This window comes from Elephas maximus, chromosome 12, assembly GCF_024166365.1.
Source record: "Elephas maximus indicus isolate mEleMax1 chromosome 12, mEleMax1 primary haplotype, whole genome shotgun sequence".
NCBI lineage: Eukaryota > Metazoa > Chordata > Mammalia > Proboscidea > Elephantidae > Elephas > Elephas maximus.
The window spans coordinates 42,279,519-42,298,612 of NC_064830.1; the positions used below are offsets into that span (position 1 = coordinate 42,279,519).

General features: G+C 36.9%; 1 protein-coding gene across 8 annotated transcripts in view; it reads left to right on the forward strand.

The window, feature by feature from the left end:
• Positions 1-19,094, forward strand: part of NCOA1 (nuclear receptor coactivator 1) — a 277,613-nt gene that overhangs the window by 203,683 nt on the left and 54,836 nt on the right. For all 8 annotated transcript variants that reach the window (XM_049902741.1, XM_049902739.1, XM_049902743.1 and 5 more), the window contains exons 8-12: positions 323-502; positions 1,712-1,807; positions 6,508-6,648; positions 14,707-14,854; positions 16,177-17,497. In XM_049902741.1, coding sequence (XP_049758698.1) covers positions 323-502; positions 1,712-1,807; positions 6,508-6,648; positions 14,707-14,854; positions 16,177-17,497 — 1,886 coding nt within the window. The remainder of the gene's footprint in view (positions 1-322; positions 503-1,711; positions 1,808-6,507; positions 6,649-14,706; positions 14,855-16,176; positions 17,498-19,094) is intronic.

The window sequence follows — 19,094 nt, forward strand, 5'->3', positions numbered from 1 at the left end:
TTTAAATTTTTGTCTATAACTGTTTATAAAGAGTTGTTAATGAGAGTATTTGCAAGGGATGCCATACTTCTAATGAGGGAAAACCCTATACATTCATTTTATTGGAAATATTAAGCAATTTTCTAGTTGGTAGATGTTCAGATTTACTAAAGAAGGTAAGTTTCCTGTTGCCTCAGGGTATTGTTACATCTGATGAGCAGGCCTGTTTGTGTTTTAATCTGAGCATCTAATTAAGCAGATGGCTTAAGGTATTCTCTTGTACCTTCAAAGTTTATACTTTTCCACCTTATTCACAGGCATATATTCAATTTTCTTCCCACAGTAAATGGAGTTCCTTGGCCTCAGGAGGCAACACGACGAAATAGCCATACCTTTAACTGCAGGATGCTAATTCACCCTCCAGATGAGCCGGGCACCGAGAACCAAGAAGCTTGCCAGCGGTATGAAGTAATGCAGTGTTTCACTGTGTCCCAGCCAAAATCAATCCAAGAGGATGGAGAAGGTAAAGCAAAGGGTCATTTTTAAGTATTTGATTGCTGTTTCCATGGCTTAAGGGTAATTGAGTATAAACTGTCTACTTCTGATGGCATTTTTGATTACTATACATCATAGAGGCTCTTCAACTTGCTATGCGTCTTTCTGCATTTTTAAGCCAAAAACAATTGCAGACATCTAGAATTATCCCTTTAATATGCCCCCAAATTCTCAGTTTTGAGCTGTCATTCCCAGCTTGTTGCCTAGAAATGAGAGATGCAACGAACGGCTGCCAGTTAGACAGGGAGCAGATGCAGCAGGCTGCTGAACAGCTCTGAATTTTAGGAGGTTTCAAGTTTAGAGTATAGGGAACATGAGAGATTAGAGTTGACATTTTTAAGGCCATACAAAGTAATTTATAAGAAGAAAGCATATAAACAGAAGAAAACATGTAACTGAAGCTCTGTTACAAACATGGCATCAACATGGAACTAGTTTAAAATGTGACAGTGGATGAGTTTTCCATGTAAACTTAGACCGAGTAAGTTTCAGAACACCCACAGATTGGGAACTGAAGGGCCAGGGAAGGTAGTAGATGCTTAAAAGGCCGTGTGTTAGTGGGTCTCGCCAGGGAACGGGTATCAGAATCAACTGGGCACTTTTACAAAGTACACATGCCAAGTCTTTTTCTTACATGATTAAGGTTCATCTTTATGATAATGTGTATGGCACCCTCAAAACAAAATTTGGGAATGAGACTTTGAAAACTTTGGCTTTCCTGAAAACATAAAGTCTTCTGTCAAGCACAAGATAATGCTTCTCTAGAAATAGTTAAATATTATTTTTCTCATATGATAATTATTGTCTGCACAGTATTTGTAAGAATAACTACTGATGAGTATAGAAAATAGACTATAAAACTGTATTTAAAAAAAAAAAAAAAAAACACCTCTGTGTTGCTTAAAGCTAACCCAAACTTCTTGTTCTAATTGTTATCTTGCAAGTACATGAGATATACCAGTCTCCTCTAGTTTAATTTATACTAACTAGATCTCTACCTAGAGCTACCAGTTTTTGGCTGCTAGCAATTTTTTTTTTCTAATATACTGTTAGATCAGAGTGGTTCCAATATTATGTCACCTGTAACATATATTGTTTTTATAAAAATCATTTATGGTAACTGATGGATATAAATCATTTTCTTCCCTCTTCAATTTGCCTTTCTTATTTTGGGTAGATTTCCAGTCATGTTTGATTTGCATTGCGCGGCGATTACCTCGGCCTCCAGCTGTTACGGGTGTAGAATCCTTTATGACCAAGCAAGATACTACAGGTAATAACTGTAAAGTTCAGAATATTCCATAAGTGTTAATAACGTGACTATGCCCATAAAACTAATTATCTCCAAAATGTTGTGTTATTTATTCCAATGATAATAGACTTCTGCTTACTAGTCTTCTACAGAGAACATTTTAAACAGTGGTCTTAATATTCTGCATTTTAGATACTGTAATCATTATCATGGGCAGGATGCTGGGGAGAAGAGTTTTTTTGTGACTATTCGAAATCACAGAAGGGAATGTTTAAGATATTTGGCAGTGTAGATATAAATATGTTTATAAATGGATATAAATATGGGGATTATAATATTATACCTACATGTATCTGGATTTTTCTTTAATCTTTTTCTTAAATTTTATTTGACACACATTGAGTGAGTGCCTAGAAGTGTCTGTCACTGCATGATTGTTCAGAGTGTGCCTGGTTGAGCAAAAAGCAAAGATATAATTTCAAATTGCAAAGTGTTTCATGATGGGAAATGTGTGAGATGGTGTAAGGGAAGCTAAAAGCGAAGTCCTGTTTTAAAACTAACTGGTCAGAGAAGCCCTTGAACCCTGAAGGAGGAGGTGGTGCCAGCCATGCAAAGTATGGTTGGTAGAGGAGGGGTGTGGGGGGACAGTGAGGAAGGGCCATGGCTCCAGAATGAGTGCTCCTGGGTGAGGAAGCAGAGCAGCAAAAAGCCCTGAGATTGGTAGAACGGAAAGGTCTGCTAGAAGAACTGAAAAAGGAAGTAGAGCCACAAGGGTGAGTAATGGCGAGAGTGCCTGAAAATAAGGCCTTCTTTTTAAAGTCCTGCTTCCAATTTGATTTTCAGCAAAAGTTAAATTCTTCTTGTTCTCTATAATTGATAAAGTATTTTTATATGTTATTTAATTTTATCTTTACTTCTACACATAAGATTTTCATAACTTTATTTACATCAGTTACATATGTATCTCCCAATTCTCTAATTTTAAAATAAAGATACTAGAGGTATATTTTTTAGCAGTCTGAGATTAAAAAAAATCATTTCTACTGAACCTTATTCTCGATGAAAGTTTAAAGTATACATTTTGACCTTACTACTGTTTATAAGGTCCTGCCACATTCTTTATTAATATTTTTATTTCCAGAAATCTAATATTCCTATGATGGATGTTTGTTTTTGTGTTTTTAAACATAAGCTCTCAATTTCTTTTGCTAAAGAGTGGGCAGGGATAAATTAGCACCCATAATAGAAAATGGTAAAGAGAATATCTAGGAACATGGAGCGAGAGCATCATTTTCAATTACCATACCTTTCTTCATCCCCTTCTTAAGTCTGCTGTGTTCATGTTCCTTTCCATTTTCCACCATTGAGCAGCACTGAAAAATTTAATAAACCCTTACTGAAAAGCAAAGATATTTTTACATGGAGGAAAAATAGGGTCCACTGAAAAAAGAATAAAGAAAGACCTACTGCTCTTTTGGGTCAGTAATTGGTTAGTATAAAAAGAAATGCAAATAAGGGCCTTGTGAGTTAGCAGAAAGAAAGCTTGCTGTAAAAGGTGGTGGTCAGGGCACAGAATGAATGTGGGAGACAAGGGAGCCTTCAAAGTTATGAGGATAATTTAGGAAGAAAGTATTTCAGCTTTTCCTCATGCCGTATTTCTATAAATTGAATCCCAAATTGGATTGTATTAAAGGAAAAATGTTTTTACTGATAAATTTGTTTCTGCCTAATGACCCAGCATTAAAATCTTAGATATATCTAAAATATGCATAGTATTATATACATACATACATATATATATATTTATATATGGAGCCCTGGTGGTGCAGCAGTTAAGCTCCCAGCTGCTAACCAAAAGGTTGGCAGTTCATACCCACCCAGTGGCACCATGGGAGAGAAGACCTGGCATTTGCGCTATAAAGATTACAGCCTAGGAAACCCTGTGGGGTAGTTCTACTCTATCACATGAGTCAGAACCGACTCTGTGGCAACTAACAACAACAACAGGTCATAAAATAATTGTAGAACTAGAGGAAACCTGAGATTACAGAAGCCAGCCTACTCATTTTACAGATGAAGGAATGGTGACTTGCCCAAGATCATGCTGCTGATTGCTGAGAACTGAAATCTTTAGACCATAAGAGAGAACTTGTCTTTTATATCGCGTTGCCTTCCACCGGTGCACTGATGAATGGGCATCACTGTATCGTACACACTTATTATATAAAAGAGACCAGAGAAATGTAAAGTATATTTAAAGTATAAAACTAACATTCTATCATAGAATTGATTTAGTTAAAAAATAAACTAGCTATAATAAATATTAAACATTTAATTTCTTAGATTTTAGTAGTACTTTTTAACTCTACACAGAATGGCCCATGTTTTTTTAAAAAAGTATATATATATATATATCTCCTACCAGGAAATGTTGAAAGTGGTTTTTTTTTTGCTTGTTTGTTTGATTGATTGGTTGGTTGGTTAAACTTGCCTCTAGCAAGCACAGGAGTATTCTAAATGAACCCCTTCATGATTCTCTTCTACATAGTCATTGCATGACCTGACCATCTGGTGCCATTGCTGATAATTTAGTCACTTTCTCCCCTCTGATTCCAGACTCTCTTGTTCTCTAGTGGGCCAACAATGACATAAAAATGGAAATGCATACATACACGCGCGCGCACACACACACACACACATGCACACATACAGGCTCCCATAGTCACTGCCTATTTTTACACGTGAAAGATTAACAGTGGGATCCCTGCTACAACCAACTCGATCTCTGACTTAATAAGGCACAAAATTAAATAATTAAAATTCTTAGAAAATCCAAAATTGTCTGTAGTTTCAGTCACAGTGTTCACCTGGCTTTCCACAAATTGTTCTTAATTAACAAAATCCCTTTTTTGAGTTTCAGTTTCTTTTATTTATCGCTTACATTTATGCCAATACTTGGGCAACAACCTGACCAGACTGGGTACATCAGATTCAGGACCCTAACTAAGTTAAAGAGGTCTAATGAATACTTTATTTTAAGCAACCCAAGTAACATATAAGGAAGGGATTAGTTAAAATGTGGAGGCTTTAAAAGTATGATAGATTTGAATAGATTGTGTGAGAAAAGGGAAAAGACACAACTAGTCATTTCACAGAAGAGGCAACATGAGTGGTATATAAACATGAAAAATACTCAACTTCGTTAATAATCAGGAAAATATAAGTATAGACCACAACGAGATACCATTTTCACCTATTAATTAGAATAAATAAAGAAGCCTGATGATACCAAGTGATGAAGAGGGTGTCAAATTATCAGTAACTCTTCCAGACCGCTAGTGAACACATAGGGTGGTGGTACAAGTCTCTGGAAACATTTAATATTATAAATTGGCTAATATAAAAAGAAAAGAATGTTGAACATTCACATAACCTACAACCAAACATTCTCCCTACTAGGTATATACCTTTGAGAAACTCTCACACACATGCACAAGGGAAGGTGTTCATGGCAGCATTGGTGGCGTAAAAACGGGGACAGTCTAGATGCCCACTGACAGGAAAATGTAAAGACGGGGTTGGGACAAGGGAGGAGTGTACAGGTAACAAAATGGTATTGCTAACTTTCAAGTTCTGAATTTGGGTGGTAGGTTTGCAAAATTTCATTTTATTAATGTAATTCTTAATTTACATATATCCTACCTGTATTATTTTGTGTCAATATAGGATTGTAAAACAAAACAAAACAGATCTGATTAATCAAAAACTGGGATTTGTTAGCCCCTGATTAACTGAGGAATAATTTAGCAGAATTCTCCAGTAGCTATTTAGGAAATTTGTTCAAATATGATAACAATGGCAAATCACTACTAAATTTTATAAACCATATGTTCAATCTGCATAATGCCTAGAAAATATTTACTGACTCCCTTTTTCTGATTTGACTTCCGTTGCCTTCAGTCTTTACTGACTCCCTTTTTCTGATTTGACTTCCGTTGCCTTCAGTCTTTACTGACTCTCTTTTTCTGATTTGACTTCCGTTGCCTTCAGTCTTCACTGACTCTCTTTTTCTGATTTGGCTTCCGTTGCCTTCAGTCTTCACTGACTCCCTTTTTCTGATTTGACTTCCGTTGCCTTCAGTCTTTACTGACTCCCTTTTTCTGATTTGACTTCCGTTGCCTTCAGTCTTTACTGACTCTTAAATGGAATATTGCCTACGGCCCAAGAGGAGGTAGAAAGGGAGTGGCTTGCTTATTTTCTCATAAGTTCACTTAGTTATTGAAAATTAATTTAAACCAAAACAATGTATTTTATGTCTGCCTCTCTTTCCCCAATAAAGATCTAGTCAGCAATATATAGAGACAGAGGGATCCAAAGAGCAAGTCAGAGGAGTTTGACTTGCATTAATCTCAGCAGCTTTAAGTCTTTATGGAATGAGTTTAGTATGTGACTGAAATTGAATTTTAGAATATGACATACTAGTACATAACACAGTCTAAAACCAGAACAATTCTTCATTATTATGTCACTGATATATTCCCTTACCATATGAAATAAACATTAATAGTGCTTTTTAATGCTTTTGTCCGTTAAGCATTGGACAGGGCCTGGGGAGAGGGGAGGATATGTGGAATATTTCTCAGATGCAATAGTTAGTTTTGAAATAAGGATGATTTATATCAAGAAACTATCATAAATGTAAACTGCCATTCTTTTTATAGGTAAAATCATCTCTATTGATACTAGTTCCCTGAGAGCTGCTGGCAGAACCGGCTGGGAGGATTTAGTGAGGAAGTGCATTTATGCTTTTTTCCAACCTCAGGGCAGAGAGCCATCATATGCCAGACAACTGTTTCAAGAAGGTAACGTTTTTCTCTCTCAATTATTTTCATTAAGCTTGCTCTTTATTAATATTGAATAATTTATATAGAACTTATAGCTTGGTAAGTATTTTCTCCAAATCATGGTTTTTGCAATTATCTGTTGTAGGAAAGGAAGAAATGGGTAAGCAAAGTAATTCATGAGTGGATCCTGAAATTTGGGATGCACTTTCTAAAGAAACAGGATGTCATGTGGTGGTCACTCACTCATTCGTTCATTCATTCATTCATTCATTCATTCAGCAGACATGTATCAAGTTCCTAACATACATAGAACACTGTGTAAGATGCCACTGATCATAGCAGGTTTCTGCCCTTAACTAGCTCACTATAGGAGAATGTAGGACCAACTCTACACATTACTGTGGCATGGGCTATAACAGAGTTGTAACCAAAGAAGAAAAAAATTAATTCTGACTTGCAGAATCAGGTACAACTTCAGAGAGGAAGTGATATTTTTGTCTGGCTCTGGAAGATCATTCCCAGCAGGGCAAGCATATCAGAGGGCTTCTGGATATACTAAGATCGCTGTCCTCCATGTTTACATCATGACTGTTGCAGCTCTTGCATCTCCTGCTTCACATTGAAGTTTAAGTCAAAATACGTATCTTAAGAAATTATCAATTAATGTTTAAAGAATTGCTGTGTCTTAGTAAGTACTATAAAAAAAAAATAGAAAACAAGTATTTTCTCTGCCCTTAAGGAACTACATACAGTATTAAAGGAAGGGTAGGAAAAATTATTTGAGGATTGAGATAAGAAAGTTTACAGACTCAGAGATAAAGGATACTTTAAAAATATTGTCATATAGGTCCCAGGGTGGCACAGATGGTTTTGCATTGGCCTGGTAACCAAAACGTTGGCAGTTTAAATCCACTGCAGAAGAAGAGGACTGGAGATCTGCTTCAGTAAAGACTACAGCCAAGAAAACCTTATGGAGCAGTTCTATTCTGTAACTCATGGGGTTGCTATGAGTCGGAATCAACTTGATGGCACAAAACAACAAATATAATAAATATGTTTTTAGAGCAATACCTAACACATCGAATATAAGCCAAAAAAATTATTGTCATGTTTTTTTTTTTTAGTTATGGTAGCCTAATACTCCTCTTCCAGTGTAATCTGTTCTCTAAATAGATAGTTTCTTTGTTAAGGGCCTCTTTCTATGGGTGTTATTCAAAAACAATTTGAAAATATTTTTTTATTATTCCACCATGCTTCTTAATTTTAACAGTTTTTCATAACATTAGATTTCCTAAGTTTACAGATGATTTTCCATTAATTACATTTTAGATCATATACTTCCTAGTGGGGAAACTCCATTGGTGTAGTGGTTAAGTGCTACAGCTGCTAACCAAGAGGTTGGCAGTTTGAATCCACCAGGTGTTCCTTGGAAACTCTGTGGGGCACTTTGACTCTGTCCTATAGGGTTGCTGTGAGTTGGAATCGACTTGATGGCAATGGGTTTGGTTTTTTTTTTTTTTTTTAGGGGTTTTGACTTCCTAGTGGTATATGGAGGAAGTAGTAGCTTCATTTTTTTTTTTTTTTCTTTCAGGAAGCCATTTGTATAAATCTCACTGTAAGCCTGGTTACTTCTGGAACAGGTTCCTACAGACTAGTTGTTCTCCAGTGGGCATCTTAACAGACTCATGCTACCCCCAAAGATGCTATTTCAGTGGGTAGAACCAATAATCTGTATTTTTAAAAGTCTCCCAGGTGATCCTGAAGTGCAGCCAGGTTTGGAAATGAGTACGATAAAAAACTAATACCATCTACTGGGTGCAAACTTTGTGACACCCTCTACCAAGAGTAGCACTTGACTTGTGCTTAGGTTTAGGAATCTGTCTCCATTCCATGCCTAAAGTGCTAAAGTGTATGGTATTCTGATTTTTACCTTAACTTTATTGGGCCTTCCATACCTTTACTTAAAAAAAACTTTACTTAGAAGGCTCTTAATTGTATTTGCCTATAATTTATATACATTTCCACCAAAGGCATAGCAGGTCTAGATTATTGTCTCGTTGTCCAAATGTCTAGGCTCCCCATAGATGTGACTAAGCCACAGCTTAAGGTGTATGTTCCTGAACACAGCGCTCCATAAAATAAAGTGTAAAGAAATAAGAAGTAATAAGTATAGTCCAACGCCTCTTCCTCATTAGTCATTCCTAATGTCTTCTCCTCTTACTTACTAGAAATAACTGGTATTTTTCTCAGAATTAAGTTGTCCAAAGCACACATGACTGATTCTAGTGTTTTGGAGATTCTGGACAATTTGCCCAACAGCTTCATGGATTGAGTGCATGTTTTTCTGATATTTTATATTCAACAATATCTAACCTGGTAAGAAATATAGAATCACCTGTTAAAAATGTTGCCTTGCTGGATTAAAATCTCAGGGTATCTATATTTTTAACAAGGTCCAAAGGTAATGCCTAAGTACACTAAAACTTGAGAACCACTGGTATAATCTGTCAAGAATGGAAGAGGTACGATTTTCATTTGCCATTTCCTTGCTATCTCTTCACTAAGAGACACTGTGGAAAGGGTGAAACAAATTATGCCTTATGCCTTTGATTTTGTATAAAACTTTACAATGATTGATATCTAGGCAAGAAAAAAATTGTCCTTCATCTGTCTTCTTTTTTTTCCTGCCCATTAACTTATTCTTTGAAGGCAAGTGTGTATAGTTTGGAAAAGGCTCCCAGGTTCTATTTAGTTCTGAGCCATTACTTAAAAGAAAGGTCAAGGTTACAGTGTCCCCCAAAGGTCCCTGATAAGATTCATCTGAGGCAGTTGTTAAACCAGATTCCTGGACTCCACCTCACACCACTGATTCAATCTATAATCTAAGATTGTTTTTTCAGGAAGTTTGGAAAACATAAGCCAAGGTTCCACGAAATATTAACAGCTATATCTAAGACAAATGATGTTCCATGCTCAGTTAAGTTTGGGAAATGCTTCATTCTCCCACTTTTGGGGATTTGTAAGACATATTAGGTGTATAATTTCCTGGAAAGTTCTACATTAAAGAAACCTGTTTAACTTTGTTACCCCGATTTATTTTTCCACGGAATACTTTTTCCTGTAGCACATCTGTCAGCAGTTAGGGAGAGTAATAGTCATGGGAAATGTTGAGCTAAATAGCCTAAAAAAGTTTTATGAAAGTTCTGTTCAGCTATTAACATTGAAATAATGGATCTTCATTTCTTATCTTTGAGAGATGTCCATGATGTTATATTTTAAAAGTAGGCTAAGAAAGCACAGTATATATAGCATGAGCTCACTCTTGTATATTTATCCAGCTAGGTTAACAAAATGTTAACAGTGGTTATCTCTGAGTGATGGGATTACAAGTAATTTTATCCTTATTTGTTCTTTGTTCATTTCTGTAGTATCTTAACTTTCACAGTGTGTACTATTTTTATAATCACAAAATAAAGCTGTTTTCCTTTCTTTAAATATATAACAAGATAGAGTTGTAAGCGGTTTGTAGTCAAAAAGTTTAGAAGCATTGCTATAAAACGTAAGTACCCATATGTAATAATTAACCAGAATGTTCTTTGAGACTTGTGTAATGTGGCTAAATTCCATGGTCCACATAACAGAATTGACTGAAAACCTTTTTGTGTCAAACCTTGTGGAAAATATTTAAAATAGGAGTTTACTTTCCTCTTTTCAAAATTTTGTTATACTGCATGGTGTTTACCCATTGGTGACTGAAAATCTTTAGAGTATCTAGGGATCATGTTTTGTTTTTTGTTTATTTTAATACCAGTTTCAGTTTTTTTTTTTTTAATTCTTGCTGCATATACAGGTTTCCCCCACTATCTGAAAGTAGAACATTCCTTTGACACTTTCGTAAGCCAAAATGGCGTAAAGAGACGAAACAATTACTGTTATTTATATGGGAAAATTTTATGAGCGTTCCCAGACCCAAAAAATAACCTACCAAATCACCAAATAGCACATAAAACCTGATATAACACTAACACTAGCACATAGCAAAAGCAGGAACGATAGGATAAATACACAGCCTATAGAAAGTAGAAATAACGTCTGTGCAGCGTGGTTTCGCTTACCAGAATCAGGAAGACAGTGAGCACACTGGAATGCTGAGAGGTGGTGGGAGAGATGATGGATGGTAGCCCAGGTAGCCTAGCTGTCAATGGCACGCGGGGCTGGGTTTAAGGGCCACTCTGCTGCTCAGCTGCGAGCTGCCTTTTTAATGGCTCGCTGCAAAACAAACGCTGAAGGCTGTTTCCACTTCTTCATAAAAGCGAACATCCTCTTCAGATTTCTTTGAGTTAACGAAAACGGGTACTAATGTAGGTCTTCCGTAAAAGCAGAGTAGCATGAAGGGAACTTTCGGAAAGTGGGGGATAGAGAAATACCAAAAAGAAAAGGAAACCTCTACCAGTATTGACACACAGGGCCCCAGCACACGTTTTATACCTGCCCATTTAGTAGACATCAGTAAGGTTTGCTTGTTTGAAGTTATCTCACCACCACGTTGGGGGGAAAAAAAAAAATTTTTTTTTTTTTTTACATTAGGAGAGACCAAAAATCCAAATAGCTCTACTTCTACAGCTGCTGTGACCAGAGAGAACTTAATGTTTCCTTTGCTTTCTAGCTCTGTGGAAGTCCATTCTGGGAAAAACGGGAGAACAGTTGTCATATTACAGGTTTTTTGGAGAGCTTCCAGGGTTCCAGTAATACTCCTTCAGTAATACCCTGCCCCCATATATTCTAAGCATTTTAGGTAATGAACACAGTTACGCCTCGCAAAACTAGATTAGAAAACAAGGGCAGGACCTGTGATCAAGATGGTATTCCAGATAGTTTGGTCCAGGCCTAAACCTTGAAACTCACTTCTGGGGAAAATTTAGTGTGCAGAGCAAATGCTTATTGACCCATCTGTGTAAGGAACTGTGGCTGCCTTCCTCAGGTCTGAATTCAGAGTATCAGTGATGTACAAGGTTGAAGCTATTGGTGTAAGTGGTGCCTGGGGATTGGCTGAATATGTGTGACTCAGGACATATATACTTTGAAAGCTGTTTGTCGTTTGTCTTTTGGGGGTTTTGTGTGTGTGTGTGTGTGTGTGTGTGTGTGTATGTTTATTCAGAAACCATTCATTTAGCATCTGCTATGTACTCCATGTTAGGTATTATCTCACGGCAGTACTGGCTCCATTTTAGTGATGAGTAAACTGAAATTCCGGAAGGTTAATCTGCATTAATAAGTCCCTAAAACTTGTAAATATCAGAGTTCAAGCCTCAGTCTGACTCCTAGGCTGTTATTCTTTTCATTGATCTATACTGCCTTCCATTTACCTCTTCATCTGAACAGTTAAACGCCAGATAATTTTAGTTAACTGTAGAGTCTTATCGTTCTAATTAATTGAAGTTTTACACTGTTTGATAAAAGCCTTTTTCTAATCTCAGAGAATGGCTGTGCAAATTATAATGTGCTAATAAGTCTTATTCCACATATAGTCACCCAAAATAAATAATCTAACTTCAAAACTTAAGGTGTGATAACCTCCTTGTATTAAATGAATAGGAGTTCCCCAATTTGGGACTTTTTTTTAACTAATTCCAATATATTCCTACAAGTTTAGGCAGCATAATTTCCAAAGGATTATCAGTATTGCTGTAATCCTCATGAAATATCTTAATGTCCCCAAGTTAGCCTGAGTTTCTAGTTATTTCTCTCTGTAGGGGTTGTTAGTAAATAAGAAATTTCTCTCCATTAATGTCCATTTTTATATGTAATATAAATACTGAGAACGTAACTAAGATCTTAAATCTGTCCTTTAAAGAAAAGGTATGGAAGTTGATCACATATCAATATTAACCTATTTAAATGAGATTCAGGTTGAAGATCAATCATCAAGTTCTTACTAAGTGGTTTTATATGCAAAGCATTGTGCAGAAGTCAACGGAGAATGCAAAACAAGAATGGGACACAGTATTAGCCTTTAAGGTTTTTCTAGCTGAAAAAGAAAAGTATGTAAAAATGTATTTTCCCATTTGAAGGGATATAATAGAATCATTTAGGAAGTAATGGGAGATACGGTTGGAAATGCAAGTTGAAAGTAGATCGTATAGGGGTGTGCTGTCCAATATGATAGTCACTAGCAACGTGGGGCTGTTGAATACTTGAACTGTGGCTAGTGTGATTGAGGAACTGAGTTTAAATTTTATTTTATTTTAAGTAGCCACATATGAAATGGGTAGTGGTGATAGTTGTACAACATGGTGAATGCTATTAATTGAATTGTATGCTTAAAAATGGTCTAAATGCCAAATGTTTTGTTATATAATTTTGCCACAATAAAATTCCTTTAAAAGTAGCCAGTATGGTTGGTGGCAACCATATTGGACAGTGCAGCTCTATGATGAAGAGATGGTGAGTGTCTTCCAGCAGAATCAGGAGATTGTGAAGAGCAATAAACAGTAGTGAGGAAATGGATAAAATGGTAAAAGCAAAAAACCAAAACCAAACCCGCTGCTGTTGAGTTGATTTTGACTCAAAGAAAAGTAGCGTGAAATACATTGTCTGTCTTGTCTGACCCTTTATGTATCTGTAGCTCTGTGATCCCAGGTTAATTATTTATTTTAAAATGCCATATTTTCATTGTAGTTATATTTTCTAAAATATATTAATTGTTGAGATTGTTGATAGTTTTCAGGTTTTGCTATAGCAAACACTTAGATCCTTTCCACAAAATTACCAGTTTCCATTAAAGAGTCTTTTTCATCATTTACTATTTAATTAGATACTAAATTTCCCTATGTGTTATATTTGGTAAGTGTGCCAGTGATTGAGCTGAAGTTGCTAGATGGGTAAGGAATGGGGTTGGGCAGGTGTAAGTCTTAATCCTTTCAATTAAGTTTATATCCTGGTTTTGTCACTTAGGCAGATTTATGTATGCTATAGATTTACAATACACTATGTCCTCTTATAGTTTAATTATGTACCTAAGACAGTAAAATAGAACATGTCTTCTCTTTATGTCCACTAATATGTAGCTTCAAAATGATTTATTAATCAGCAACTTAAAGTATCTTTTATGTTTTTTAAAATATAATTGAAGCCCTTTGTGAAAATGTCTTTGAAAAAATAGAACTTACATTTATTATAGGCTCAATTCAAGTAATCATTTTTCGTAGTAATATTCATGTTTCAGTGGATATAATTTTAACCTTGTTATAACTGAATCTACCAATTAAATCTTTCTTAAAATAGAATTCTATTGTATTACTAAAACATCAGTAATATTTTATTACTTAGTAGTCTGATACAGCGTTTATGTATTTAATAAACACTCTAAATGGTTAGAATTTTGTCGGTTTAAGACCAAAGTAAATTATGTTGTTTATACGGTGAATTGACTGCCCTACCCTGGTTTTTGTTCTTTATATTAGTAATCATTGGCTTTATCTTAATTTGCTGATTAACTTAAAAAATTCAAACATCGAAAGTGATACATGTAGATGAATCTAATAATTTGTCAAACGGGGACCTTAGTGATTCATACTCCTGAGTTAAATATTAAATTTGGATTTTAGCTAAGATACTCTTTAAACTATTCAGAACTTTTTATAAAACTGTTTCTAAAATAGCCAACAAAAGGGAAAAAAAAAAACATGCTAGAGATAACAGTGAAAGAGGGGAGGAGAGTACTTCCTGGTATTTTTTAGTGGATATTTAATAAATTTGAAGAGCTGCCCCATTACAGAGAGAGATTAAGGTTAATGTTTTCCCTGCTTGGGGTTTCTTCATAATCATAGCTTATGTGAGGAGGCACCCATTCAAGTAGGACTAAATTAAAATCTGTCATCAAGTGGTATATTTCAACTGGAATCATTTTTTCCCCCTCAGTTGTCAGCTTTGTCTGAACTGTTTCTTATTTTCAGTCTGAGCAGTTGGGAGGGCATTTAGAATGAGGTTCTAGGTAGAAATAAGGCCTGGTAACTCTCCTTTGCCCGAAGTACAAGTGTCAGAATTTTAACCAGGTTTCTTTTTTGTTTGAAACAGTGATGACTCGTGGCACTGCCTCCAGCCCATCCTATAGATTCATATTGAATGATGGGACAATGCTTAGCGCCCACACCAAGTGTAAACTTTGCTATCCTCAGACTCCAGACATGCAGCCTTTCATCATGGGAATTCATATCATCGACAGGTACTACTTATTTGGAGAGCTTCAGATGAAGTAAATCACTTCACATATCTCTTCTTAGGAAACAGTTTTTATACTCTTGATGGCTAAAAACAAAAATTCTACAGTAGGCATAAAACTATTGTGATGAATATATAATCAGCATGTCTATATTGGGTTTTATAGTTTTGTTGCCTTATCGTAGCTTCAAAGTTCGCAAAGGGAGACAGGAAAGGTGAGGCTGAAAGTATGTGTTGAAGGGGGTAAAACCAAAAAAGGTGGCTAAAAATCCACAACTTTCCATCTATGAACTTACGGTCTTATAACAGAGGTCAGAGTTTGTTAACATTATCATGACTTTGATTTTAAGAGATGCTTTATTTTCCTAAAAGCAAATTCGATGACTCCTGATTTCAAGTTGACAAGTTTCTGCACAGAAACTACAAATCATTAAACTGTCAGCTTGAGGTTTTTTTAACATCATGGCCTCTATTTTCTAAATATTTCTAAGTATGTTTTACACTGGTATACATGGCAAATCCGTGGAACTAGTCTTCTATTAAGTTTTCAAATCCTGCGTTTAAAACTATTTAAAATTTAGCATGAAACAAAAGCTGAGATACTTTCCCTCAGTTCATCTTTTTCTCATCGGATGTATTTGCTTACTGGACCATGGTAATACCAGTCACAAATCTGTTGTCATAGCTATGAATTTGAGTAAAGAACTCAGTGAAAACCTGAATTCAGTATTCTGTTTTCTTTTTTCTTTCTCCCGTTAGTTTAATTTTTTTTTCATATTGTGATTTCTCTTTCAAAACATCTGCTATGTCTGCATATCACACTTTTTAATTTTCACATCAATGACACAGTATTTTCCTTACCCAGTCTTCCTCTTTGGAGTTGAAATACTTAAAAGCTGTAACAAGGGAGTCGTGAGAAAGGGCTTTGTAAACAAATGTGTGGGATGTTTCTCTTTCAACCAAAACTGCTACTGTAATGCTAATTGTTTGTATGAAATTTAGGAAAGGTTAAAAGTACATACGTATTGGATATTGGATTTCTTTCCAAGGCTAAGAAAGATTTCTTTCCCACGTCACTAAAATCGTTACCATATTTGAGGGACCATAAGCACTATTTTCTATTAAGTGGGAGCTACTACTTCATACTACTTCATTGCAGCACTCAACAGTCCACCGTTTTTCCTTAACTAAAAGTGATACGGAAGTTCTTTATTTGATAGTTTACAGCATTAATGAGGTTAATGGTCTTGTTTTATAATATGCATCATAAAAAAAAGGTTTTAATGGAAACAAATGATGTTTGACTAATGTCTTTTTTCCCTTTAGGGAACACAGTGGGCTTTCTCCTCAAGATGACAGTAATTCTGGAATGTCAATTCCCCGAGTAAACCCCACGGTCAATCCCAGTATCTCTTCAGCTCACAGTGTGGCCCGTTCATCCACGTTGCCACCATCCAACAGCAACATGGCACCCACCAGAGTAAACCGCCAACAGAGCTCAGACCTTCATAGCAGCAGTCATAGTAATTCTAGCAACAGTCAAGGGAGTTTTGGATGCCCACCTGGAAATCAGATTGCAACCAGTGTTGCCTTAAACCAGGGACAGGCTGGTTCTCAGAGCAGTAATCCCTCTTTAAACCTCAATAATTCTTCTATGGAAGGTACGGGAATAACCCTAGCACAGTTCATGTCTCCAAGGAGACAAGTTAGTTCTGGATTGGCAGCAAGGCCCAGGATGCCAAACAATTCGTTTTCTCCTAATATTCCGACATTGAGCTCCCCTGTTGGCATGACAAATAGCGCCTGTAATAATAGTAACCGATCTTACTCAAACATCCCAGTAACGTCTTTACAGGGTATGAACGAAGGACCCAATAACTCCGTCGGCTTCTCCGCCAGTTCTCCAGTCCTCAGGCAGATGAGCTCACAGAATTCACCTAGCAGATTAAATATACAGCCACCAAAAGCTGAGTCCAAAGACAACAAAGAGATTACATCCATTTTAAATGAAATGATTCAGTCTGACAACAGCTCTAGTGATGGCAAACCTCTGGATTCAGGGCTTCTGCATAACAATGATAGACTCTCAGATGGGGACAACAAATACTCTCAAACCAGTCACAAACTAGTGCAGCTTTTGACAACAACTGCAGAGCAGCAATTACGGCATGCTGATATAGACACTAGTTGTAAAGATGTACTGTCTTGCACGGGCACTTCCAACTCTGCCTCTGGTAACTCTTCTGGCGGTTCTTGCCCCTCCTCTCATAGCTCACTGACGGAACGGCACAAAATTCTGCACCGGCTCTTACAGGAAGGTAGCCCCTCAGATATCACCACTTTGTCTGTTGAGCCAGATAAAAAGGACAGTGCATCAACGTCTGTGTCAGTGACGGGACAGGTGCAAGGGAGCTCCACTATAAAACTAGAACTGGATGCTTCAAAGAAGAAAGAATCAAAAGACCATCAGCTCCTACGCTACCTTTTAGATAAAGATGAGAAAGATTTAAGATCAACTCCAAACCTGAGCCTCGATGATGTGAAGGTGAAAGTGGAAAAGAAAGAACAGATGGATCCTTGTAACACAAACCCAACCCCAATGACCAAACCTGCCCCTGAGGAAGTTAAACTGGAGTCCCAGAATCAGGTAGGTACTTTCTTGCTTCACAGAATGAATATTCCTAGTTATTTTTTTCTTTTTCATTTATTTTACTCCAACCATAGACCAAATTTGGCTCCAGGCTCTGTTTTGTCCTATCCATTGGGCATACACTAAGAGGTTTGTATCAATGGTTGAAAAAATCACAGGATGCCCTCAAAAGTTCTCTTTGGAGTTTTGGAGGGCCACAATATTAACACAACCCTCTCGACAACAGCGGGCAGCGGGGGCTAAGGAAGTAGATTTTTCTTTTCTTTCTATAAAATCAGAGTTCATGTCTTTGGATCTTTTAAAAAAATACCATTTTCCCTGACCTCCTTCACATACCCACACCTTTTGAATCCTCATCTCTTGGAATAGAACTCAGGAATTTGTATTTCAAAGATGCTCCCCACTTCTAAGTCAATTGGCAAAATTATTATGAAAACATTCTGCATCCCACTTTGAAATGTGGCGTCTGAGGTCTTAAATGCTAACAAGCAGCCATCTAAGATGCATCAGTTGGTCTCAGCCCACCTGGATCAAAGGAGAATGAAGAACACCGAGGTCACACGATAACTGTGAGCCCAAGAGACAGAAAGGGCCACATGAACCAGAGACTTATATCATCCTGAGACCAGAAGAACTAGATGGTGCCCAGCCACAACCGATGACTGCCCTGACAGGGAGCACAACAGAGAACCCCTGAGGGAGCAGGAGATCAGTGGGATGCAGACCCCAAATTCTCATAAAAGACCAGACTTAATGGTCTGACTGAGACTAGAGGAATCCCGGCAGTCATGGTCCCCAAACCTTCTGTTGGCCCAGGACAGGAACCATTCCCGAAGACAACTCATCAGACATGGAACGGACTGGACAATGGGTAGGAGAGAGATGCTGATGGAGATTGAGCTACTTGTATCAGGTGGACACTTGAGACTGTGTTGGCATCTCCTGTCTAGAGGGGAGATGGGAGGGTGGAGAGGGTTAGAAACTGGCAAAATTGTCACGAAAGGAGAGACTGGAAGGGCTGACTCATTAGGGGAAGAGCAAGTGGGAGTATGGAGTAAGGTGTATATAAGCTTATATGTGACAGACTGACTTGATTTGTAAACGGTCACTTAAAGCTCAATAAAAATTATTTTAAAAAAAGACAAAGATGCTCCCCAGAAAACTGATACGTAGCTACGCTGGGAATCTCTCATGTAAAAGAAGTGGAAGAGACATGTGGGGAGGACAAGGCTACCTAGCCTGGCTTGCTTTTTATTTCCTTTCAGGCATTTTTAAGGCTGTTTTCCTTCTCATCTGATTCTAACTACCCTCAACCCTCATCAGGCAATGGGGACTTGAGTATTTGGGGTAGTAGGATATATAACATGTCCTGAAACAGAAGTGAATAAAAATAAACCTTTCGGTAGTTGTTACGGATTAGAAACCTCTGTATGAGACTTGGATGGGGGTGTGGTGATAATTAACAAGCAACTTCATTTATTGAATAATTGCTGTGGATTTTGAAGGAGTCTAAGAAAAACAGAGAATATGGTCCCCTTCCCTCTAGGAGTTTACAGTTTATTTAGAGACAAAATATATACAGTCATGAAATAGC